General features: G+C 35.7%; 1 protein-coding gene across 10 annotated transcripts in view; it reads right to left on the bottom strand.

Moving 5' to 3' along the window:
• CSNK1G3 (casein kinase 1 gamma 3) overlaps positions 1-27278 on the bottom strand; it is a 67077-nt gene that overhangs the window by 15028 nt on the left and 24771 nt on the right. For 8 of the 10 annotated variants that reach the window (XM_027710256.2, XM_039383086.1, XM_039383088.1 and 5 more), the window contains exons 5-9: positions 20248-20317; positions 8433-8581; positions 6885-7119; positions 558-643; positions 339-423 (exon numbers count right to left, since the gene is read on the bottom strand). In XM_027710256.2, coding sequence (XP_027566057.1) covers positions 339-423; positions 558-643; positions 6885-7119; positions 8433-8581; positions 20248-20317 — 625 coding nt within the window. Of the gene's footprint in view, positions 1-338; positions 424-557; positions 644-6884; positions 7120-8432; positions 8582-19640; positions 19697-20247; positions 20324-27278 lie in introns of those variants that run through there. The other 2 variants (XM_027710262.2, XM_039383089.1) reach the window with 2 other exon arrangements.

The raw sequence follows: 27278 nt of genomic DNA, 5'->3' as shown, positions 1-27278 counted from the left end.
GTTCCTCTCCATCAGGAGGAAGAACTTCTTTACTGAGAGGTGACCAAGCACTGGAACAGATTGCGGAGTCTCCCTCACTGGAGATATTCAAGAACCATCTGGACACAATCCCATGCCACATGCTCTAGGATGACCCTGCTTGAACAGGGAGGTTGGACCAGGTGTCCCACTGTGGTCCCTTCCAACCTGACCAATTCTGTGATTTATCACCATAGTACATAATACATGTATTTGGAAGCATTATTTTATTTATTTTTAAAGCCAGATATTAAGCAATTACCTATCCCAGTATTGTTTTATAAATCAATAAGAACATTTTTATAAATAGTAGACATTACCTGGGAAGTTTTCACACAATACTTCTATAGGGGTTGCTCGTTTTGTGTCTCCAATTTTCTGGTAACGTTCTTTTAATGTATCAGCCTATGATACAAGAACAAAACAAGCATCTGAAGTTATACAGCCTGCAGACAAACATTCAAAAAGAAAAAACCAAACATGTCAATAAAAGCTGATGATCTGAAAATAGGACAGAGGAAGATATCAAATCCCACTACCTTTAAACCTTGCCATGGAAGACTTCCTCTGAGAAAATACATAAACATATGACCCAAAGCTTCCAAATCATCTCTTCTGCTCTGCTCTGAAATGAAAGGTAAATATTATTAGAAAATTCAATCTGAGTAATTTTACATTATATTTGAAAGGTTAGCTTCAAAATTATGTAAAAATCATTGGTAGATGTAGAGTACTTGAAATCAAACTAAGCATATTGGGGGGTTCTGGTGTACTGTGCCCTGCATTACAAACACAGCTAAAAATCAAAAAAAAAAAGCAGATGCAGACTGCAGGTATATTCATCTCAACAGTACTTAAAGTAAATTATCTTGCTGTAAAAAACTGTTTTTATTTTAAAATATTGTTTATTTAAAATTTAGTTTGACCCTTAAAATTGTATTTTAATTACAATATTTTTAATTCATTACTTGTGAACTTGAAACAGTTTAAGAAAACTTAATTTGAATTCATTTTTTCTCTATAAAGCCATGGAGAAGACAGTCTTTTCCTCCGGGACCCATTATGGAATTTCAGTCAGTGGCGGACTGAAGAAGGCTCAGAAGTACTATTATTTGAATAGAGACCAACATAAAGAGGCATGAACATACAGCCTGCTCTCAAGTCTAGCTGATATTTAAGCTTTTACAGTACACAATGTCTGGCAAGATTATAATTTTTCATCTGCACTGAAGCAGTGGCAGTCCTTCAAAAAGTTCACAGAAGGTTAAAACAAAGTAACAAGTAAAGCACAGTGCATTCAAAGTTTTCAAAGCACATTTCATATAGTTTTTAAATTAAATCCACTATTTGTAGGAAAAGTAAACATAATAGAGAATACCGAGTCTTTAAATTACTTGTAGAAAAGAGATTTTTACATTTCCACCAGAGTTCATTCCGTACTGCTGTTGAAACAAATGTTACACGTATTACGTATTGAGGAAATGGGCAGTATTCAAATCTAAATTTGAGTTCCTCCCTGACACAAGGCAGAAAACCAAAATTATAAAATTGTTTTCAGCCCGTATTTCACAAGACAAAATCGCTATGCTTTGACAACAAGAAAAATGGAGCAGGAAATTAAACTAAAAAAAAGACTGATTTTTTGAAATACAGCAAAGTTAACAAAGTCAACCTGGCTCTGATTTGATCAACACATAATATTGCCATAAATATACTGCATCTGAAGAACAATTATTAATCTTCATATAGATAGAACAACGTACTTAATATTCTATTCCTATCCCTACCTTCTCATCTGAACACTGAGTAAACACATACTAGCATGATAATTCTATATTTAGCCCATTACTTCATCACACATCTGCCAGCCACATGAGGCTCTTTCATGATCATTTCTCCTTCACTCATTTCCATGTTTCCAATTTCCTTGCCAACACTCTTCTTGTGCTCACTCCTCCACTCTCACTGCCCACTGTTGCCACTTTTCTCAGTGCCCTCTAGACAATTTGATTCTATTTGAATTTCCCTGCCAACCCCACAACATCTCATTTACTGACCACATGCTATCCTGATACAATCACACAGGGTAAGAAGAAAGCAGGAATAAGCTACAGAGTTCTTTTTATGCTGTAGAGTTCTGTGCCTGACAGGTTCCAGCACGTGAAAGAAATGTTGGCTCCAGTCGCTGGCAGAAATTCTGTGCTCTTTATGAGATAGGGTGGGCATGTAGAAAATGAGTACTTCACAGAATGTTACAAGTGTGCAACAGACGGTCCACCTATGGGCAACACTAAGGCGCAGCCCACAAAAATGTACTGGAAAGTTTTGTTCGGTTTTTGCTAATCCCTCTCTTTCACATTGATTTCTACAATTTATGCTGATGAAAAATTAACCTACTCTGCTCTAAAAAAAAAAAAAAAAAAAGTATTTTCTGGAGGTAATGGCTCCTTCACAGAGAATCCTATCTATGAAAGGTGAAACTTTCAATCATTATCTTGAAATTATTTCAAATTAAGAGGATTTTGGCTTTTTGGTTTTCAGGGTCTTTTTTTTAAATGAGCTTTGGACTGCTGGTGATATTTCTTTAGGACAGTTCTTTGGGAACTACTTCTAGAATACACCATTTGAATTCACAGTGCTCTCAAAACTCTGCTACAAGAAAGGATTTTTTTGTTTGTTTTAGTTCAAGGGACAGTGATTATTATATAGAATCCATTTAAGTTCTTCACTGACCAATTTGAGCTGATTAAGAAACAGTAATCAAATACACTTTCCTATGGATGGAAATCTTCAAGATGAGCTGAAGAAACAGGAAACCCAAAGATTATACTGCTATTATTCAAAGAAGGACCTCTGAAAACTGGAAAAAAACTAGCAGTGGACTAACTAGAAGACAAAAGGATTTCAAGCATCAGCTAGAGGAAGAGCTGCTAATGTATACAGATGCTAGTGTATCACAATTTAATGAGATTAAGAGGATATGTTGCCTAAAAGGTAATAAGATCATAAGATGACAAACACACAACAAAGCTTTAGGGCAGATGGTTTCCTCTCTCAAAGTGGTCACCTGAAGCAAGCTAAATTAATAAGAAACCGGTACCTGTTATTTAGTTCATAAACTACAGACAATTATCTCAATTCAAATAGACCGATTTAAATAAACACTAGAGCCTCATTCAGCAGGCTATTCCCAGAAATCATCTTTTTTTAGGATACACAATAACGTAATCATAATACAGTTTACACAACAGACATTCAGTCTTTAGTAAGCATTCATTATAAATTCTACATTCCTCCCCAAAGAAAGTTACTTGGATCAGAAAAGACAGTATTAGCTACCAAGAAGATTACATGGTTAGATACAGAAATGGAAAGTGACAACCTACTTAACTTGAACTATCAGTCCATAAAATTTAGCAAAAAAAAATTTGAAACCTAGAGTTTGTAGTCTTACTAAAAATGATAGGATTTCATACAATAATATAAGGGACAGAACAGCATTCCTTTCTGAAAAAAATAATGAATCCCAAAGTTGATGATTCTGTTACAGAAAAATGAAGTTGCATGACAAGTACACATTGTATGTCATACTGTTGTCTTAAGAATAATGAGGACTTTAAGTAAAAAAAAACCCCTATTTTCATTTATACCTTTAATTAAGGTGCCCACTGCAGAAGAGGCTGGAGCCCATCTCAGGAACTGAAGGTGCACAAGTCCCTGGGACCTGTTGAGATGCACCTACGAGTCCTGAGGGAATCTCAGGCTAAACCATTATCCATTACATTTCAGAAATTGTTCCAGTTCAGTGAAGCTCCCACAGATGGAAAAAGTAGAAACATAACCCCCATTACAACAAAGGCAAGAAAAGGAAGACATGGGAAACTACAGGCCAGCCAGTCTCACCTCAGTGCCTGGCAAGATCACAGAGCAGATCCTCTTGGAAACTGTGCTAAGGGACATGGAAGACAAGGAGGAGACTGATGACAGACAACACAGTTTCACTACAGGTAAATCATGCCTAACAAATTTGGTGATTTTCCACATAAGGTAGAGTGTTGGTGCAGGATGGAAGAGTTACTGACATCACCCACCTGGACTTGTACAAAGCCTTTGACACTAATGTAGGACATCCTTGTCTCTGAACTGGAGATACACTGATTTGACAGATGGAACAAGTGGACAAGGAACTGGCTAGGTGGTTGCACTCTTAAGCTGTTGGCAACAACTCAATATTCAAGTGAAGACCAGTGAGGAGCACTGTTCCTCAGGGGTTGGTATTGGGACAGGTGCTGGGTAACACCTTTGCTAGTGACATGGACAGTGGGATTGAGGGCACCACCAGCAAGTCTGCCAATGAGAAAAAGCTGTGTGGTGCAGTGACCACGCTGAAGGGAATGGATGTCATTCCAAGGGATCTGGACACGATTGAGAGGTGGACCTGTGCAAACTTCATGAAGTTCAACAAGAAGTGCAAGACCTGCACCTAGATCCAGGCAATCCCAAACACAAGTACAGGTTGGGCAGAGAATGGAGATCAGCCCTGAGAAGGACTTGGTGGTGCTAGTAGATGAGAGGTTGGACATGAGCTGGCAATGTGTGCTTGCAGCCCAGAAAGCCAATCATATCCTGGGACCGCATCAAAAGCAGGGTGGCCAGCAGGGAGAGAGAGGGGATTCTGCCCCTCTACTCTGCTCTGGTGAGAGCCCACCTGGAATGCTGCATTCAGCTCTGGGGTTCCCAACATAAGAAGTACATGGAGTGAGTCCAGAGAAGGGCTATGAAGACAATCAGGGAGTGTCTCTCCTATGAAGACAGGCGGAGAGTTGGGGCTGCTCAGCCTGGAGAAGAGAAAGCCCCAGAAAGCACATTACAGCACCTTCCAGTACCCAAAGGGGGCCTCCATGAAAGGTGGAGAGGGACTTTTTACAAGGACAAGAGGTAGTGGCTTCATACTGAAAGAGGGTAGGTTTAGATTTGATTTTAGGAATAAATTCTTTACTGTGTGGGCACCAAGACACTGGAACAGTTTACCCAGAGAAGTTGTGGATGCCCCATCCCTGGAAGTGATCAAGGTTGGATGGGGCTTTGAGCAACATGGTCTAGTGCAAGGTTTTTCTGCCCACAGAAGGGGAGTTGGAACTAGATGATCCTTTCCAACCCAGACCATTCTGTGATTAAACAACAATAAACACATCTAATCAGAGATCAAGACTCTACTTAAGGAGTGGAAAAGTCACCCTTGTAGTCATTTACTATGTTCCTGTGTTAATATCAGACATGTAAACAAAATTCAGTTGTGTTTTTCAAGTAATTACCAGTTTCGTGTTCGTGTTTATTTTCTTAAATGAGATAGGGGAATCTTCTTATTTCAGAAGGAATAAAAAGCTTATTTGATTTTAAAAGTCATTGTGCCACTGTTGAAAATTTTATATTATTCAAAAGTCTATTCTGTCTAATGGAGATGAGAGCCTAGTGTCAAAAATTTAAGTCACCCTAAGCTGACATCAGCTTTCATGCCTGAAAAATACAGTGAATGCTTCCTTTATCTGAGGAGGAGATTGAGCTCCAAAAGCTAAGTCTAGAAAGCTCAAATCCTGTATTTGAGGTTCTGGAGCATGTCCAAAACAGAGCAATGAAGCTGGTGAAGGGTCTGGAGCACAAGTCTTTTGAGGAGTGGCTGAGGAAGCTGAGGTTGTTTACATCCCGAAGGAAAAAAAAGTCTCAGGGGAGACCTCTACAACTATCTGAAAGTTTAGCCTCTTCTCCAAAGTAACAAGTGACAGGACAAGAGAAAACAGCCTCATGTTGTGCCACAGCAAAGTTTAGACTGGGAAAATTTTCTTCACCAACAGGGTTCTCAAGCACTGGAACACAGGGAAGTGGCTGAATCACCACTCTGTGAAATATTTTAAAAGATCTGTAGATGCGGTGCTTAGGGATGGGGTTTTGTGATGGACGTGGCAGTCCTGGGTTAATAGTGGACTAAATGATCTTAAGGGTATTTTCCAACCTAAATGATTCTATGGTTATGCTTTATTGATAAAGTACCTTCTTGCTGTCTGAAAAGTGTGAATGGTTTCTCATTTGCCATAACAGTCGCACTTACAGTTGAGCTGTATGTATTGTGCAACATTTTTATGACCAATTCAAAGAGCAACCTAATCAGCGATTACCATGCAGTGATAAACAACCAGTTTACACAAATTCAAAGGGGTCAAACCTGTTTTCACTAGAAAACCTCTTTACAACTGGAATAAACAAAGATCTGAGTGCTCATACCTTTTTCCAGGTAAATTTATTCATTCAATAATAACAACTTTCATCTTTATATATATTCTGTCCTTTCATTAGCTCGTTAGCATAACCTTTAAATCCTTATTAACAGTGTAAGCACTAAAAAAAATAATCAAGAAATCAGTATCATATATAAGCTACTTTATTATTTTATGATGCATTTCAAAGAGAACAGAAAACTAGCAAGATAGCATTGAAAACCTATGTTGTTGCAATCTATTCACTTTACTATCTTTAATAAGTGTATCTGCTTCCTGGACACTTCCCTCTGCCATGGTATACTTCTAAATGTGAAGATGTTATAATACAAAAAGATATACCCCATCTTTCTTTTATATATATCTAACAAAGATAACAATTCCCAAAACAACACCATGATGATTAGAGATTCAGAAAATATTATTCCCATAAACAGTATTTCCATAAGGACAAACTGTATTTGCACAGTACACAAAACTTGTAGTTCTTAATGACTACAGACTGAGAAAAATTACAACTACAAAACAAGATGGTTTATGACAAATCACAGCTGTTGATCAATTCTTGTTTCTGCACTTAAAAAGCACACATACCTTTTCCTAAGTGTGTATTTATACTCATGTATCTAGCTGTTCCTGTAAGGCTCTTGTGTTCTCGATATGGTATGTGCTTCTTTGTTTCTGGATCTACATACTCCTTTGCTAAACCAAAATCTATAATGTGAATAATTTGCTGGGTTTTGTTTCCAGGTCGTCCTATTAGGAAGTTCTCAGGTTTTACATCTCTGTATATCAAGTTCTTTGAATGGACATACTCCATACGAGAAATCTTTAATAAAAGAAAAAGGAAAAAAAAAAAAAAAAAACAAACAACAAAACCAGAAAGTTTAGTTTAAGCTTCAGGTTATCGCATTAAAACATGTTAGAAGCTACATATCTTACATGGAGTTTATATTTAGAAGAAATCACCCCCATCTTAAAACCAAAGGGATACTGTTCTTAACAAGATAGTTCCCAGCTAAGATCAATAAAAATTGTACACTTTCCCTAAGCAGATACATCAGTTTTTGTGTTGGAAACCTTCAGACTGGACAGTAGTCATGAATCATGTATTTAACAGAAGTTTTCTTCTTTAAAAACAGGTGGTACAACTATGTTTTGTGCACATTAGAAGCAAAACCAGAAACCGTCATCAAGCAGTGAGAAGCAAAGTTTCATGTAGATCTGTTACACATTAGAGGTACAAACAAGAGAAGCACTGAAAGTTCATCACTATGCATATAATTACATTCCAGTTGGATCGCTTTCTATCAAAATTTCTGTATTCAGAAAGGAACAGGAAGTGTTAAATAAAACGGATCTTTGGATCTGTGATAACTTCAGCATTTCAAAAAAAGACCTTGGTCATTTTGGCTGTAAATAAGCTCAATATGTCTATATGTCTGTAGCTGGAGGTCTGTTATACAATTACAGTTGTGTTTTAAACAGCTATTTTTACCCTTCATGAGTAATATTCAGGGAAGTGGAAGTTCAGTATCATTAATATTTCATAAGGACTTATTTAAAACTCGTATCATCAAGGTAAACATGCATAGATTTAATTGTCTTTCTTTGCACTTCCACCCACCCTTAGGTCAAAACCAAATAAGGAAATCTTCAAAAAAGACAATAATTCTTCATTGAATAATTTTGTGCTATAATTTCTGGGAGGGTTTGAGGAATCTTTCATTTGTTTGTTGCTTTCTTGCTTACAAGAATGCTCGGGAAAAATATTTATGCTACTTAGCAGTCTCATAATCCAACTGCTTTTGCGTGCTAGAATTATTTATATTTAATTAAAGTTTTCTTTTTAAAAGAGTATGTCAAACTAATATTCATTATTTCAGGTTGTGACCTGTGAGAATTCCGAGGATGTAATGTAATTATATTCGTGCAATGACTCTTGAAAAACGGGAACAAAGTAAATGGAAGTAACATAAGACAGTTTTCCTACTAAAATTGTATCACATGCTCTTTAAAGACCACTGACATCAATTTAAAACACGAGAACTGCAAATCTCTTAAGTTAAATAAGCATTTAATCCATTGTAGACTAATTTAATTATTCTAGTGAACACTCAAATTAACATCTATTCTACTTACCAACTGTATGGCTATCATAAGAACGGTTTTAAGAGAAAATGTCCTACCACACAAGTCAAACAAATCTTCCAGACTAGGTCCAAGTAGTTCTAGCACCATAGCATTATATTTGCCACATGGGCCAAAATAATAAACCTGAGGTATTCCATCTGTAAAATGAAAATACAAAGTAATTACAAGGTGTTAAATACGATTAATGAACACACCAATAAAATTCCTACTCAATTTCAAGTTGTTGTGAAGTTATAAATACATTTTTCACATAAAAGCAAAAATAAAACCTCATACAAACTACAGGTAAAACACACAACAGGAATAATAAAGATAGTATCATTTTCATTAAATATTTTGTGACTGTTACGTATTTGACTTGTGAAAGATATAAAGATTTTATAAAAAATAAAAATTAGAACCTCTCTGTCAGGTTTTGGAACAGTAAATTGAAACAGATTTTAAAAAGCTACGAAGAGAGGCTTAAATACGTTCTTTTACCAAAAAAATGGAAAAAAACCCCACCAAAAACCAAAACCCACCACACACTTAAATTAAACCTTTTAAAATAAGGCTATGACAAACCTACATTTAGTAATAAACCCACCTTATTGTCTGCAGAAATAATTTAAAAACCCAAAAGAGATTAATGAACCAGAGAGTTCATTAATCAGAGGCAGGCAATCCAGAAGTTTAAAAATATCAACAGTGAAAGCCTTATGATCCAATTTTACTTACACCTTTTTGTACGTATGCATTGTGTGACTATTTAATTAAAAATAACTTGGTATCATTGCTTCTATTCATCTTGCAATTTTCATATGCACAGGACATCTTACTCATTCAGCAAAATAAATTTTGTTTATATAAGGAACCTAGCTATTCCAGATTCTTTTTTTGCTCTTCAGTACATATCCTCTGTGTCTCACTTATTTGAAATATTCAGTACTCTGAAAATGCATTCCTCCTTTCATGTGAGCTTTTCTACAGTATCCATTGTTACAATTACTGTACTATACAAAAGTACTAAACCTATTTTTAGAATATCTTAATGAAACACTGGATTTCACCTTCATTCTCTGTAGGGCAAATGTGAGTTTAAAAATTAAAACATCCCTAACTCTGGGTGTTTTTTGAGGTCTTGGGTTTTTCATGCCTTACTACAGTGCCACTTACACTGAGGGTACAGATTTATAATTGTTTCCACTACAGCTTTGGGGGGGGAAAAAAATAAAAAAAATACATTACTGTTTTAGCAAAACTAAAATCAAATGAATGACATGTTTTTAAGAGCATTTTTATTAATCTCTTTCCTACAAGTAAGAATAATGAAAGGAGAACCCCTAAAAATCCAGTTTAACTGTTCAGTGTTTTGAAGACCAAACCTTCAATTTATTTTAAATATGTGTAATCATACCCATCTCTATACTAATATACTTAACATGCATAATTATACCCATTTCAGAAAGACTTCAAGGAGTAGTTTATCGCTACTAATGAAGAAGCACAGACCATATTGCATACCTCATACTGTATCAGAACATGGTACAAGATAATGTTCTTCATTTTTTAAAAAAATCATCCCTAATTACCAGATAGATACCTAAAAGACTTGACCTTCTGACTAGGTAAAAACTCCTGAACACTCCAAAATAGTGTTCAACATGTTATAACATCCGCAAGGCACATATGGAGCGTTCTGTCTAAAATTACCCATATTGATAAAATAATTTCATATTAATAGTTCAAAGTACTAGAAGTTGGGGGTTTTGGTTATTAATCAAAACAGTCTTACTGCTTTTGCTTAAAAACAATAAGCTAATATCATCCTGCTACTTGTATTATCTCTACATGTCTCTAGACCTCCAGAAGATAAGTCAGAAAGTAACATGATACTAATAAATAGAATCTGAGGCTTTTCCCCCACTATAGAGAAATAAATAATCTCTTCTACATAAATCTTTAAGAGATATTGGTTAAGTTAGAAAAACACAGAAATTCTGATTTTTAGAAAATTAAGAATTTCCTATTTTGTTGACAGGATATTCCAATACGTATTATCAATTAAGAAGATGTATATAATTTCCATTCTGAATTAGTCTGCCTTCAACCACTTTCCTTCCACAAGAAGGAACTACTCAAAACTTTTAAGACACATCCCAGTCGTCTTGTTATGAAATAAAAGTCATTGTTCTTATGTTTCTTGCTCAATAATTGATTATCATTCAATCCTTTCTATTACCTTGACATATCTTCTGCCTCATTCTCAAATATCCTTTATAAAAAGAAGTACCGCTTCCCATTATGTATGGAACTCAATCATTATCACACAAACATCACTAAAACTTACAAGTAACTTCCAACTCTTCCACCAAAAAAGAAACTTGCTTGTGGCCAAAAAAACAGATTCACATACTCTCACTAAATTACCTTACCACTTAAACATCTACCTCCTTTCTAGATTTAAAAATCTGAATACAGCATTCTTATTTTCAGATATGTGTCACATTTGCTTATCCCTAGATATTTACACTTGATCACAAGTAAAACACTTTCATTTGAATGATCTCAATTAAAGCCATTTACAATACTTTATGTGACTGTTTTGTGATAAAACTGTAAATCCATTTTAAATCAATATGACTTTGAATCCCATTTTAACCTCATGGCAAAAATCAAGAAAGTTGTGACTTTGAAATTAACTATTTGAATATCGCTTGGTTTCCAGTTTCTTTTTCTAGAACAGTTAACTTTCATTAGCCACCTAAAACATTGCCGCTATACAACACTGGTCTCCAAAATAAGAGACCAAATGCCCCAAAAGTGCATTACTATCCACTGGGGTGCTGGGGAGTGCGGGGGGGGGGGGGGGGGGGGTGGGGAGGGAAATAGAGGAAAAATTTTGTATTTCCTTTTTTCTAAAACTAAGAAACTAAACTTTTCTAATATTATATGCATGGATTCACACTGGAGCTCTCACTAAGTCAGATGGTTGTATCACAGTACACACAGGAGAAATCCTGGCAGATAAGTGGGAATGCAGAGATGGTGACAGCAGTGTACCTGTTTGTTTATTCATTTTTGGCTTACTGCAATTATGTGTGCCCAGTTAGGTGGATTTATGGATTATACTGCCTAATGTTTGCTTAAATGCTTTAGTCCACCATGTTTATGCACATGACGTCTAGAAAGTTTTTAAAGCTGACAGATCTGACTTTCCCTATAATGATGAAAGGATAAAACCACCAGAATAAAGAAAACATTACTAGAGTAATTAGAGTTTTCTCTAAGCCAGTCAAAAAACACACTGATGTGATCTGCATTATATCTTATTGCTTAGACTGTTTGCTAAATCAGATTCATAAATGCTACTAAAATACACAAGAGTGCTCTTGCAGAACAAGGTGTTCTGTATTCAGCTTCCTATACACTACTGCCTTGTATCTGTATTTTTAATCTTCCCATGTGACAGTTCACTGGACAAAAACAAAAGACCTTAGGTAGATTTGCAGTAACAGTTATCTTTCATGGCACATCCATACTGGTACTCTGTCAAGGACACAATTCAACAAACTGCCACAAACACAAGTATTCTCTACTTAGTCTACAAAATCTGGTGTGAATCCTCTCAAAGGAAGAGATTATAAAATCCAGGGCAGTGCCATATGTGTGTTTTGACTTGAACCAAAGCAGCATACACAGAAGGGCCATACAATATCTGAAAACATAGTACTGTAATGCTCCTGAAACCATGATCATCTATGAACCATAAAACCCTAAACATGGAATGAGACACTGTATCAGCAACACGAATTCAGCACCAAAAAACTTAGACCACATTTCTTATTTGCAAAAATAAGAATATGTTTGCATAAATAAGAAATAGCAGTATAACAGTTAAATCTATTTTCAAGGAAAAAATCTTCTGTAACTAGGTATTTACATTACTAAAACAGAATTACAGATGCATTTTTATTGTCATCTTTATTAAATCAAATATCCATTTATCTAACATGAACTGTTCTGTGAACTGTATCATCAAACCTCCTTTCACAATTACAGCTATCTATTGTATGTTACAAAAACCCCACAATTAATCTCTGAAATCTCTGTGTGATGTCACAATCACCAATATAAATTTTTGCATAGAACAAGGCTTCTTATGACCAGTAATCACTGTTTCTCAGAAATATTATCATGTGAATCTATTATGCAGTTCTCATTCTTACCAGATCTCTTGCATTTATTCTAGGGGAAAAAATTACTTTAAATATAAATTGAGAAAATTCTATACATTTCCTTAAGCCAAATGTTAGAAAAGGATTAGTATAAAACAAGAAAAACTGCCAGAAACATTTTTTATAGTTTTTGTGGGACTACACTTGAAAAATAAATTTGCTATTATCATCATCTTTCATTCACATAAACATAAATATTAGCATATTCACATTGATAATTGAGCAACTCAACCTTCCTATTACAGGAATTGTATCAGCAGCAACAAACTCAAAATGGAGTCAGCTTCATCCCAAACTCACAACAAAACCATAGCAGCCATCGGTACACAGATTAACAGCACTTATGAACAGATACCTCTTCAGTCAAGAAATTCAATATTTGATTCAGTTTAAGCACTCTTACAGATAAATTCTTAAATTAAGGATAGAGTATTCTTTTTTAAGATCACCTGCATTAATTTTTATTAATCAGAGATGAAAAAAACTTCAACTAACTGCTTACTGTTTATTCCTCTACATAATGACCTCAGTCAAATTAGAACAGAAGTAATAAAGTAGGACAGTTTCACTAAAAAAAAAAATAAATTAAAAACAGCTTTCAATTTAAGAGTAAAGTCTCAGTTACCTACCTAGGTGTACCTCAAAGCAAAGTTCTGAAGTTACTAATAAAATTCACTTTGCATTTATACTGCATGACAGTTAGTAAGATATATAAAAATGAGACATCTCAGATACACCTGTAAGAACTCATGAAATGTAATTCATATGTCAACTGAGACTATTCTGAACTGACTTACTTGCTAACTCTGTAGCTCCCAGGTAAGACATTTTATCTTCCACTTCCATTGTTACTGATCATTACAAACATAATACATTTGTTTTAGAAATTAAATAATATTCTAAAATCTGAAGCTCCAGTCAATTACTGCTACTTTAACTAAGTACTGGGAACAGTCTACATGCTGCAAACAGATATGTCTGCATACATATCACATTAGAGTACTCACAAAAAATCTTCTTTTCAAACTCACTTCAAACCCCCAATAACCTCCATAATTCTTATCCTATAATAACAGTGTGGGCAAGATACCAATCCCAAAATATTTTGCAAATATAGAATGAGCTAAGTTATTTTTAATTGTATAAACTGAGCTACAATTTGTTTCTAGCACTACAATAAAGGAGACTTGTTATTGAGATACTCCCTCCTGATATGGCAGAATATCAACCTAGTAAAACAAGTTACAGTCTACCAACTGAGAAAGAAATCAAGAAAACATAAAGCTGAAAATTTTGTCCTAGGAAGAGTTATAGCAAAACACAGATGTTGACACACTCTGATGAAATCAAGCTGTGCTGCATTTTCATCCGGAGGCTGAGGTGAAAGGCAAGGTGGCTATGGCCCAGGAGATTAATTAGAGGTGGTATCCCATTGCCTTCTCCCAGTGATAGATCAAAAAAAAAAAATCACCTGTAATTATCTTGAATACAAAAGATAGCCTGTCTTTTAGTACCAATATCTGCTTCACACATTCTATATCCTGAATAGAGGTGTACAAAAAAAATGCATAGCTATCACGGCACACTTGGGTCTCATATACACCAGCTAACACTGGTCTGAACTGAAATTATATGACAAATCGCAATTTTGTTACCATGAATGTTTTTGTCTTTACCTAGAAGAAAAAGCACTCAACACTGAAGTACTGAACCTCATTCTTGGCCTTCAAACCATCAAATATTTCCAACACAGAGAACAAGGAAAAAACCATAAATAGCAGCATTTAAAGCTGTGTATAAAGTACCTCATAACAAAGAAACGTCCAGTCTCTAGCCTTAAGGCACTCTGCCCCTCTCAAAATCAGAAATTCAGAGTATTTCAAAGTCACATTGCTACATTCCCAAACCAAAACACAATTGTCTGGCAAATCCTGACATGCTTTAAAAGCTAAAATAAATATTCTACTGAGCTTGACTACCGAAATGGAGCAGACTCCACAGCTCTGCATCAGCAGCTGACCACCGTGCACAAATGCTTTGTACTTCCCTGCCTGCAGCTTCTCAGGATTACCTACAGACCTGTTCTTACTAGCCAATACGTACACAAGTGATCTGGTAACGTTTCTGTACCTTCCAAAATCACATTATGCCTGCACTGCAATCTTCTTCAACCACTAACCCAACAGCAACTTTTTGACTACCGTTGTACAAGTACTATGATTCTGTTGTGCCAAAGACAGGCTCTCACAACCTCAAAACCAAAAAGTATACTTTTAGATAGCAACGCAGAGCACATTAACCACATGCCTGTTGGTAGTGAATCACAAAAAGACTCACAGACAGAATGCAATACTTAGCATTCACTTCACAGTGGCCACAGCCTTTTGAAGTATAACACCTTTTTCTCTAGTATACAAATATGTATTTTATACATTTACTGGTCAATAGTCACCCTGTAAGTTTTTACAGATTTTAGAGTGGAAGTGTTAACTAGATTTCAGCTAAAAGAACATAAGTACAAAAGTTAAGAAAAATAAAATATGATTTACAATACTGAGCATCTGCCTTCTCTGAAATATTAATACAGCAGTTTGACCAGTAGGATAATCAACAGCTGAACAGATCTTTGTCTCTTTTAAAAATGGCCTCAAATGAAATAATAAAATCTAACAGTGGATACCCCTCGTTGCTCTAGACAGGTACTATAGTAAGTCTGTTTTAACAGCACCACAGGGACAGGAGTTCTACTAAGATACCTTAAGCAGCAGAAGCTCCTGCCATTCCTTTGTTCCACTTATCAGATGAGTAAGTACAAAAGAGTCTTCATTCACTTGGAAAGACTCGCAGCCATTATGATAACCACTCCTTCATTAAGACACGTTAGAAAAATTAGACAACAAAAAGTCGAATAGTTTTTACACTCTTCAACACATAACACATGATTTCTTTAATTTACTGACTGCTTTCTGCGGAAGGGAACTGTACCATACTGTAAATGCCTAGCTGTTAAAGAATTAAAGCATTTTAAGTTTTCATCAACAAGGGTTTTTTTAACTGAAAAAAAAATCCCACATTAAAAACCTCAGTTTTACTCAGTACTTTTTTGCTGTAGTCAAATTGAGGCAGCAGTTACTGTTTACCCCTCTCCTCCTCAGCCCCTCCTAGGAAATTGAATTTAAGTACAGTTAAATTATGGGCATACCACATGAAATACACCTACAGCTCATCTTCTAATTGTACAAAGAAAGACTGATAGTATAAAAGATGAATTCAGAAATCAATAAAAAATACAAAACTGTTTTCTATTAATTCCAAAAGTCTCAGTGCAATTTTAGGTAAGAATTCAGCAATAGTTATATTTGTAGTACTGTGCTTTTGGTAACATATCAGTTTTTCTTAAAATTCATACTCGAATATTCAAGAAAATACACAATTAACAAATTTTATTAGAAGATATTTTAAATTCCATCAGTATGCCGCTCATTCAGTTGGCTAGAAATTTCTACATACTGACTGTATGATCTCAAACTTCAGGAGGAAAACATGCTCATAGCTACTGAATGACAACATTATGTCAGAAAAGAAAAAAGCTAAAGGAAAGCTGAATAATGACGAGACTAAGATGAGCCACATCTTCAGACTAAGAACTATTAAGAACTATTTTTAATAAGTTTTAGGTCTATTTGTGTGAATAATTAATAATGTTTCAAAAAAACCCAAAAGTACATAAAATGTTTCCTGTTTAGGAAAGATTCTTCACTTTTCTTTTTCCTGACAAACACCTACATGATACTGCACATTCATAGGCACATCAATAAAACGTTCATCACTCATGGCTGGGCTTTGCGAACGAAGATTTGGGAAAGGCTCTATCCACATTTGTTACAAGCACGCTGGTGGCTAATAAGGCCAATGCAAGATAGACATAACTGACTGCAAAAGGCACAACAGAAAGACTCCTTAGGAGTCTTTAGGAGGTATAATCAATAAAAAGTATATTTAAGAGTAAAGGTAAACCTTCTTTATGAGCAGATTCTCTCCAAAGGAATACACTGAAATGTTAATAATTACCCATGCAAGTCAAGAGCACTTTTTATTAAATACAAAGAATTAATACAGTTTAAAAGTCCTATATATAAAAACTGCATATCTATCATATTTCATGTCTATTTTTTCCCTTATTCTCTCAGGGAGACCTACAAAAGATCCCTCCAAATTTTCTTCCATTCAAGCATGTCTTCCATCTTCATGGCATTCAAAACAGAGAAGAGCAAGATTCTTCCCACAGAAATTAATAAAATATATTAAAAAAAAAAATCTAAGCCACGAGGTCACTAGAAAAGAAAGAGAAAGGGATATTATAAGAATAAATAAAGAGATTTGCAGTAGACAAATAGTGGCTTGAGACAAGGGAATACCATGAAAACATACAATTTCAAAATGCTACTTCTTCCTCCTCCTCAAGGAGGTCCACAAGATCAGAGGAAGTACAAAGGAGTTCTGTTGAAAAGGGTTGGAAGGTAAAATAACCTGTAATCCTAATAACAGTTTCATTATTTGCTTTCAGGGAGATACTGCAGGAAAATAACCTCATTTTCTTCCAGAACTATTCATTGCCATGTTAATGCCACTCCCTCCTCCCCATGCCATCTCCAAACACGGCGGGATTTCACAGGGGCTACAGGAATTTTATCCCTTAAGCATCAGGTTATTTCACACTAACCACAAGTCAGTTTGCAGCATAAACTGAGACTTCAGAAAATAATGGCTCTGCTTACAAGAGTGGGAAAGAAAGGGAGTACTACTCCCTTTTCTCCAGTTGCTTCTGAAACTATAGTAGTCACTTACTATTAATATACATGAATACATGTAAACATGAGAAGGGGAAGCACAGTTCTGTACAATTAAATGCAAAATACCCAGTCCACACAGTTATAAAGCTATCAACCAAACTACAAAAAGGTTGTCTGAATAAACAAAAACTACTAAGGAAAAGATTACTTCATTGTAATTAAGAAAGTCTGCAAATGTGGATTTTTAGGGACTTAAAAGCCAGAAGGCTTCAGACAATTGTGACTGCTAGTGTGGTGAGTAATTATGTACCAGAGAAACCTCTCATCTGCTCACAATTACTATACTTGAAATTTCTTCCAGCAGTAAAAACTACTTTTATACCTCCTATGATAGACTCTTCTGCAACTTGCACACTCAAGATCACTTCCTTTAATCTACTCTTGCTCTGACAAAAGTACAGCACTGCCCGTACGGCAACACTGTCCTCATGGATAGATCTAGCATAAGATTTTTTAATATCTCATGTTCTAGGAAGGATTAGCTGCTTCCTGAATTTATCACTTGGTCCACCAATTTTCCAACACTATGTTTTCCAACTGTTCATGTGACAAAATTTCTTACATCTATGCTTGATAGTAAACAAGCATCTTATGAAAAATCAGTAAACCAACTGCCCCAGATTACATGAGAACAGAAAATACATAATACTGCAACTTTTTTTCTAGAAGAATCTTAGACTGCGTAACTTCCTGGGCTTGAGGACCCAACTCCTGCAAAGACGGAAAAAGAGACTGCTGTAGAAAGGTAAGGAATCAGCAATTTTTTCAACTTCTAAGTAGAAGATAGGAAAAAGAATATTTCTTCTCAGTGAGCCTTTACCACAAGCTTCAAGTGTGTACCTGAGAAAGGCTGAGAAAGGAGCTTTCAGGGTTCTGTATGTGCTGGGGCAGGCTTTCACTTTTGAATAAAAGCAGGTTACTGCAAAAACAGAGGACGTCTAAGACAAGGTTCTTCATAAATATTGATGAAGCTCAGTAAGTCACCAGCTTTATCTTTATCTTACTTTATTCAGTAAACAAAAAGGTATACAAAGTTACATTCACTAAGACATTTTTTACCCAAGAAATATTCCCATTAGGGTTCCTACCTCTGAGAAGCACTGCCTAATTTCTGAAGTTTGAACTAGAAATTACGGCTTTATTCTTACCTCCAACACACAGCTCCTTTCCAATTTTAGATAGTTACACCTTGGTTTTCACAGCTCGGTACAGTCCCTAACTTGTGGGTTGCCATTACCCATTAGTTAAGTAATTAGGATCTCAGTTTTGCACTTATTAGCTATTTCAGTAGTCTATCTAGGGTATGCTGACAATTTATAACTAACAAAAGAACACCCAGACATCATATTCTGCTGACATTCTCCAATTAGCAAGCATTTAAGACTCAACATTTTGACTAGACATCTGCAATTTTATCTTCCATCTATGAAGAGGAATAGACCATGTCATGTCTTGCAAAGAGCTGTCTCTAAAGATTCCTGGTTGCAAAGCATTCATCCTTAGAGCATCAAAAAAATTTTCTATATCAATTGAACATATTAGAAGGTAGGTTTCACCAGAGAAAGCCTTCAAAGAACATAAAAAAATGTTGAAAGCTACTAAATTAGAGAAACACTATCCAGGCCACTGCAGCAATGAATATATGATCCTGAATTTTAAGTAAAAAAGTGAAAGTGGTATTTAAAAAGTATTAAAAGTCATTATAATGCACACACATTCAAGGTAACAAAATGAAAGTGGTATTCCCTGACTTTCAGACATGACTTTTAATCTTAAATAGCATTTTATACCAGTTTAAGCATAACTAAAATCAGTCACAAAATCCAGGCTGCCTTTGCTAAAAAAACCACCTGAGCATGCATGTAAAAAGCCAGTTAGTAGCCCATTTATACTATAAACTTCTATATTAGTAAAAAATGGGAAAATAGCTAACTACATGACCTAATCTAGGAATTAAATGAACATTTTCAAGGAAAAGATATAAGGTTTTTTTCCTAGGTTATAACTGATTTAGAGAATATCTGCACTCACTTCCCTAGTTTAAGAAGCTTCACATCTTGCTAACTGATTATATGCAGTTTTGTGAAAGGCACAAAAATATGTGAGAAGTTTTAGGTATTGCTCACCTATAAAAGCAAAAGGTGACAATTGGATCATTCAGGCGACCATCATAAGAGTACTTCTGGGTATAAAAGCACCAAGGGGAGCGAAATGAGAAATTCAAATATTAAACTGCATTTAAAGTTAAACTTTTTACAGAAGTATTTAAGAGGTTTAAAACTAGCAAGCAGCAATATATACTGTATCAACGAAAGTGAAGTAAAGCTAACTTGAGTCTGAAGCTATTGAAGTATCACAGCAACTTTAAATAAAAATACGTGATTAGTAATCAGCAGTTTGGAGATCTGCAGTGTTTATTCAAAGAGAATGCACTGGGAATAGTCTCAGACTACTTAGTTTAAGGCATACCCATATGCAGACAAACGCTGTGACAGCTAAGGTTCATTAAATAGTCAGGATTCCATAAACACATTTTAAATTAAAGAATAGAACAAAAATGTGTTACAACACTTGAAAAAAATTATACATTAATCCACTCACTCATGGGGCTTCTTTCTGCTTTAAGTAACTAAGAACACTTTATAAAGTAGATTTATACCCTAAATCCAAAAACTTCTGTCAAAAATTGAGCCTGGATTACATCACAGTAAAATGCGTAATACTCCTTTTTACCTCCAGATCCTAGCTGCTTGTAGAATCTGTATTCCAAATGCAGCTGTGGTGCTCTCGACTTCATTGGCTCCTGATTTAAAAACAAAAACAACATTTAAAATAAAGTCTAAAAACTAATATACTAACTTACTACCAGCCAAACTAGCCCTACTGTTTCCAAGCCACATAGAAAGTTTGAATGTTTTTTCCAAAATTACTGGCAATTAAGAAACCAAGAAAATGAAGCCTCCCTCGGGTGACACTAGTGCATAAAGGGCCAATTATAACTTGCATGGCTCCACTGGACCAGCGTCCAACATGCAAACCAAAGCACAGACCCACAGTGGAATACCTAAAAAACAGCATGGCACTCCAAAGCATGTACGTGTTATGACTTGCAGTTCTCAAAAAGTGACATTGATATGCAACTTAACAGCTTGAAAAGACTCTCCAAAAACCTATTCCACAATGAATGTATCCTTATTAAAAAATGTTTTATCCTAGGATCTTAACAAAAAATACCGAATCCTTTCACCAAATAGTAACAAGCTTAGCAGAAACTGAGTATCACCATCCTAAACTATAAATCCAAAATAAAGAAAAGCCCCAGAATAAGTTTGTAGTTTAAATCTTGCCTTTTTAAACATAATTTATGTACATTAATGAAATCTTAGTTCTGTGTTCGACATGCTAGTATGTCCAGTCTTATAGATCAGTACTCCCAGGATGAAGCACAGGAACACACAAACAACCTAAATGAAAGCCCTAACTTCTTGAGTATCTCCCTTTGCAAATTAAAGGTACTTTTCCACAAGATTCTTGAAGTAATTTCCTAGGGCATCTTTTGTTTCGTTTCTTGTGATATGTAACACAGTCTTAAGGTTAAGCTGAGCCAGGGGAGATTTAGGTTGGACATTAAGAAGAATTTCTTTACTGAAAGGGTGATTAGATATTGGAACAGGCTGCCCAGGGCGGTGGAGTCACCATCCTTGGAAGCATTTAAAGAAAGACTGGATGTGGCACTTATTGCCAGGGTCTAGTCGACATGGCGGTGTTCGGTCATAGGCTGGACTCAGTCTCAATGGTCTTTTCCAACCTAACTGATTCTGTGATCTTCCAATGCACCAGTGATAATTTGGACATTATCTGTGCATTATTATTACACAATCTGTTACTACTAGAACTGCAGCACATACTTGGTAAGTCTTTTAATACAGCTAGCAGCAATAACTGATAATGCTGGATGTCAATTTTCTGGAAAAGTTTGGGCAAGGTGCTCATCATTTTCCTCACACAATCTTCTCCAGAAGCTATGAGTTTATCGACCTGTGTTGTTTCCTAATGTCATATCCAGGGCATAAGAACTATGAGCTCATGTGCAATCATGAGAAACTTAGTCCTTTTTCTCAACCCATCTCATTCAAACACTCTGGTGTTTCCAATTCCTGTCAAAGTCCCTGTCAGTAAATCGATGTTGCCAGGATGCCAAAGGTTGATGCCTAAAAGTAAAGAAAGACCAATGTAACAGGTTCTGCAAAAAAGAAATAGAATTTACTATATGCTTTTTATGCTTCAGAGCATTCATCATAGCTGAACACTGTCATCCTTTCCAAAGAAGTGAGAAAGAACTCTAAAAAAGACAGTGTTTATCCTTCAAAAAATTAATTACTAAGCAAAACTAGCTGGGCCTCCAGACAATTCTAGTTACAATTTATGAGAAGCACACATGAAATTTATGATCAAGTATTGAAGACAGATATTCTCAAACAAAACACTTTACTGTAAACATGAGCCTAAGCAAATCAGGGCAACTATCAACCTTTAGTACTCAGCTTTCAGAGGTATGAGTAAATCCATTATAATGCATTTATTTAAACATTTTAACCATTCACAAAACTATGCAAATTTAGCTACTAGTTTGCCTGCAGCAGTGTTATAAAAGTCTGTTAGTTACAAAATACATCACTCTCTACATAGTGTCTAATTAAAAGTTTTGATTCTGCCTGCTATAAGGAAAATATTTTATTCCACAAAACTCTGCATGTCTGCTGATTATAATAACACAAGACACTGGCTTAATTAAGTTTAACTTTGTTCAATTATACAGTTTTGCCTCAATCGGTAGTACATTAACAACTTAATAGCCTCTCAATGCTGTAAGATGGTCCCATAAAAAGGATGAAAAATAGTTTGTATGTATTAAATTTACATGAATAAATGTACACAAAAAGTTGTTTTAGGGAAAAGAAACACCTTCCAGTTTTTGACATACACATCTACTTCTTCATGAGCACTGCGTGTTCTGGCCATCTGCAGGAAACAGTCCTGATAAGCCTCCAGAAGGCAATGTTCTCAAGCAGTCAAGCAAGTCTACTTGACAACTACATAACAGCCAAAGACTAAAGTTAAACTTTGAGGGACAATTAAATAATTTTACTCCCTGTAGTAAAGGGGAACAAAATGTGGTAATATGTACTTGCATTCCATTTACTAGATGGCAGCCTTTAGGAACTGCCTTATTTTTGTAAGGACATTTAGATATCTTCCTGTAACTCCAGACATGCAAAAGAAATACATCAACTTGTTCAACAAAACATGTGAAAGGGCAAGCACGATAAGCTCTTCACCTACAATTTTCTTTTCTACAAGAATAAAAAAAGAAATGGCAAAACACGATTCTTTATTTTCATTAGTGTTTCGGTACATTTCGGCATGTAAAAATAAGCTTGGGAACACATAACTCTTCAAATATCATGTTAATCTCAGAGGACTTTGAAGTCAATTTCTCTGCCTTCCAAAAGAAACTACTGTATTTTGTTTTACTTACATAAACTCAGGTCTTCACTAAAGTATCCTGAAAGAACTGTTCTGAGATTTGCAATGTTTCTGTAAATGACCTTCCCTACACTGCTTCTATATTCAACTCTAATTATTTCAAAGCTTCAGTATTAAAACCTAGACACCTTGTTTTCTCTGCAAAAGATCATTTCTCTCTTAACAAGGGACACGGGATCTTGCTCCCATCAAAGAATCAATGGGCAGTTTACTAAGCCCCAGTTACCTGAGCAACAGAAACAACAGCTCCTTAGTTTATCAGACAGGGTCTTCTGAGCCAAGTTTTTTCCTTCCTATTTTTCTTTTGTAGGATGTTTATACGTTCAAATAAAAGGATAAAGACGCCTGAAATGTGAAATCTGTTTCAAGTCCGTAATGTATTTTTTCACAATTATTTTTGTCCCAAATACTTAGAATAAACTACTATACCATTTTGAAGACGTCACTGCCCTTCTAAAGGGCTCTGAAAAAGCAGTGTACTTGAACTGTAAGGTTTGAAGTTTTCGAGAACTATGATAACCCAAAGCACAATATCAATAATCAGCTTTTCATGTTTTTAAGTCAGTCAGTGGGAACTCCTGCTCAGTACATGGGCATATACATGGGCATATACATGGGCATATACATGGGCATATACATGGGCATATACATGGGCATATACATGGGCATATACATGGGCATATACATGGGCATATACATGGGCATATACATGGGCATATACATGGGCATATACATGGGCATATACATGGGCATATACATGGGCATACAGTGGGAACTACTGCTCAGAGTCTCTGCCTCACACTTCCATAAGCAATGGCAAGCAAAAACTATTTTCAGGTAAAAAATTCTTTTGTTACAGGAAAAGACCAGTCTCTTAAACAGACATGCACTAGGATTTAGATTTACTACAACCTCCTAAAGAGATGCTGAAAAGTATCATTCTAGACTGCGGTAATTCCTTGAAACCAAAAAAAGGAGGAAGAAAGCATTCTAATCTTGAAACCAAGTGCAATCTTCTTTCCAAACACACCTCACTTATTTTAGCAATTCAAATCTTAACAGTGGACTAATGAATCAGTGCCCTAAAGATTACAGTTTAAAGGCAGCAATGACTACAATGACTACTTTGTAACTTGCTATCTTTCACACAAAGAAAGAAAAATTGACTTATTTCCAGAAGCAGCTCTGTGGAGGACCAGGTATAACCACGTTTCGTCTCAAACATTGTGACTCTTATAACAGAAAAAGTGTGATTGGAAGAGAGGGCCCCATGGAGGTGGGGCAGCGCTGTTCTGAGCCACCTTCCTGCTCTACCTGAGACTTGTGCTCAGTCCCTCGCCTCAAGTCACTCCCCGGAGAAGGGCTTAAAGGGCTGGCTGTGCATGCATGAACAAAACGGCAGGAAAGGTCTAGTTTGCATAAGAGCCTGCACAATGTTAACTATAAAAGGAGTCAGACTGGCCCCTCTCACTCTCTTTCTCATTTTGTCTTGCTATCCCAGCTCCAGACCATCCACACAGCAGGACCAACATAGAATCTACACACAAGTGAATTTCTTTTTTCTCTCTCTTTTCCACCTGTATTTCTCTCCTCCCTTGCTTTGCATGGGAAAAGCACAGCTATCATATTCTACCCCATACTGAAGTTTGTTGTGGGAGTGGTGAGTTGTGGAAGTGTGTTGTGGGTCAGTAGCCAGCACCTCTGAGAACTGAAATGGTGTGTTGTGGTTTGCGAGCCAGCACGTTTGAGAAGTTTGCTGTGGGAGTTGAGAGCTTATTGAAGTGTACTGTACAAAATTAGGGGCTTGTTAGCCACCACTTTTAAGAAAAGTATTGTAAGAATTTAAGGGCTTGTTAGCCATTTGAGTCGAAGCAGTGGGCTGGCTGCCAGAATTAAGGCAACTGTACAATGAAGCACAAGAGCTCCCTGACACATGACCTGGTGTCTTTGTTCAGCCCAACAAGGATTAACAGTAAACATCACAGCCCCTACTGGTGGATCATGACAAGCTCAAGCAGAAGTTGTTTCTTTTAGTTGGTATTTTTTTAGTGTTTAAGTGTCCTGCAGAGGAGGTAAGTTTGGGCAATGAAGAAACCTGTCGAAGGAAGAAAAGAATGAAGGAGAGGAAAAAGCTGAATAGGAGGTTTAAGTCAAATACAGGGTCATGTAATAAAAGTAGTGAATCTAACAATAAATGAAGAAGTGAGCAGGAAAGGTAGAGTTCATATATACCAAATAGTTACTGCTAAAGGGCTACCCAACCACAAGAAATCAATTTGTATACTAATAGATCAGCAGAAACATACAAACACCACTACACAGTGCACAACTGATAAATTCCAGCTCTTAAGAGTCTCATTCTAGTTCTTAAAAAAGTCTATTCTAACCTAACTTGAGTATCTCCCCAACCAGAACAGGCCATAATGAAAGAAGCCGGATTAAGAGTAAGAATCTGGAACTGTAGCTGTTTTACCACAATAAATAATGTATTTACATATTAACATTATACATTAAAATGCATACACTGTATGACCCTTGGGCCTCACAATTATAAACTATTTTGTTACGCAAGTCCTGAAGTTGCCACAAGCATCATTAAAAGGAACATTCTTGTATAATTTCATCCATGAGGGAAATATTAATTCAACACAATGAAAAGGTTAAGTCAAAACAGTCAAACGCTTACTTTTAACATTAGAAGTACTCCTGAAAGCTGCTGTATAAACCCAGAGAAACCCACACAGTCCTCCTGTACTGGCATATAAGGTTACCATTGATACACAAAACATCGGGCATAGGAGATGTCTTGCTGCTCACAAGACGACAGTAGGTCAACAATGGAATGCTACCACAAGGAATTCAAACACAATTTTACGATACAGTTGGAGAGATTACCACAACCATACCTGCCAAGAGTAACTGCTCAAACTGTAATACATACATAATTGAAGTAACCCCATTCAAGAAGGCTAAAGTTGAACTACAACAGATGTAAAACAGAGAGGAAATTAAGTGTGCTTCATTTAGGATAACAAAACAAAGACTAGGCATAATGACTGCTTTCAAAGCACAGAACTAGTAAGTGCCAGAGAAAAACTCTAAGGCTTACATTTCAAAAGGGCAAGGATGGTGTGCCTGGAGCAAGTACAACCTACCTAACTGTTAGAATAAAGTCCTGGCACTGCCTCAAATAGGAGAAACAGAAAAAGTGTAAAATCCAACTAAATCCTACAGTTTGATGCAGTGCTTTTAAAAGACTGAATCTTGTGACCAAATCCTTTCCAATTTGGAAACAAGTTTAAAAGATCTAAAAGTTATACTGAAAAAAAAGCAAACCAGGGAGAACCATATTAAAAGAACCCACTAGTTCTACTGTCTAATAAATGTATTTTTGTCTTACAATGATGATGCAAACTCCAGTGTTGATTTTCACTATGATTCCTTCCATCTGCTTTTTATTGCAAAGATACTACAGCCTTTCACACCACTAATGTAAGAGGACAACTCAAAAAGTTAACTTCATATTCAGAGTTCTTTAAGCAGTAGTAGTAAATTACAGACATGTTTTACTATATTGGTTCTTTTGTGACTTTAAGTTACACAAAAAAGTTACTTCAAGCTTTTTGATCAGCTGGAAATAAACAGCTATAAGATTGAGCTATTGGGAAACCAATACAGGAAGTGTTGCTACTGAACAGTATCTTTTGACAGTTGAAATGGGTTTAATGGTAGCCAAGTTTACTAAGTTACATATAATAAAAACGGTTTTACCAAAACTGATCAGATTAAAAAAGTTCTCTTGCTCTACATCAAGTAATTAGTGTTCTAAAAAAATCACTATCTTGCAACATATTTCTAAGTACCCTTTGTGGTAAACTGGCTTTAGCTAGAAGAATTCTCAAACTATTTTCAAGTTTCACTGGACGTACAGAATAAGTTCAACAAACGTTAAAACAAAATGAGTTTTAATCTGATATAATGCACAATAACCCTCAAAACTGTATCCAATGTTGGTATTTCAAACCATAACTTGTATGTTTTTAAAACTTTAACTACTCCCAAAGTAAATATTTTACTAAGCAAGGACAGTGACAGGAGTATTTTTCAGAAGTTTATTATGTTTGTAATGATTTTCAGATTTCTCATCTAAAGCCATGCATTTCTGTTTCCACATACCTTTCACTTAATGAGACCATACTATACTATGAAAAAAGTTC

The sequence above is a fragment of the Pipra filicauda genome, unplaced genomic scaffold (genome assembly GCF_003945595.2).
Source record: "Pipra filicauda isolate LSUMZ 115617 unplaced genomic scaffold, ASM394559v2 scaffold29_size4552773_pilon, whole genome shotgun sequence".
NCBI lineage: Eukaryota > Metazoa > Chordata > Aves > Passeriformes > Pipridae > Pipra > Pipra filicauda.
This window is presented reverse-complemented; position numbering and strand designations above follow the sequence as displayed.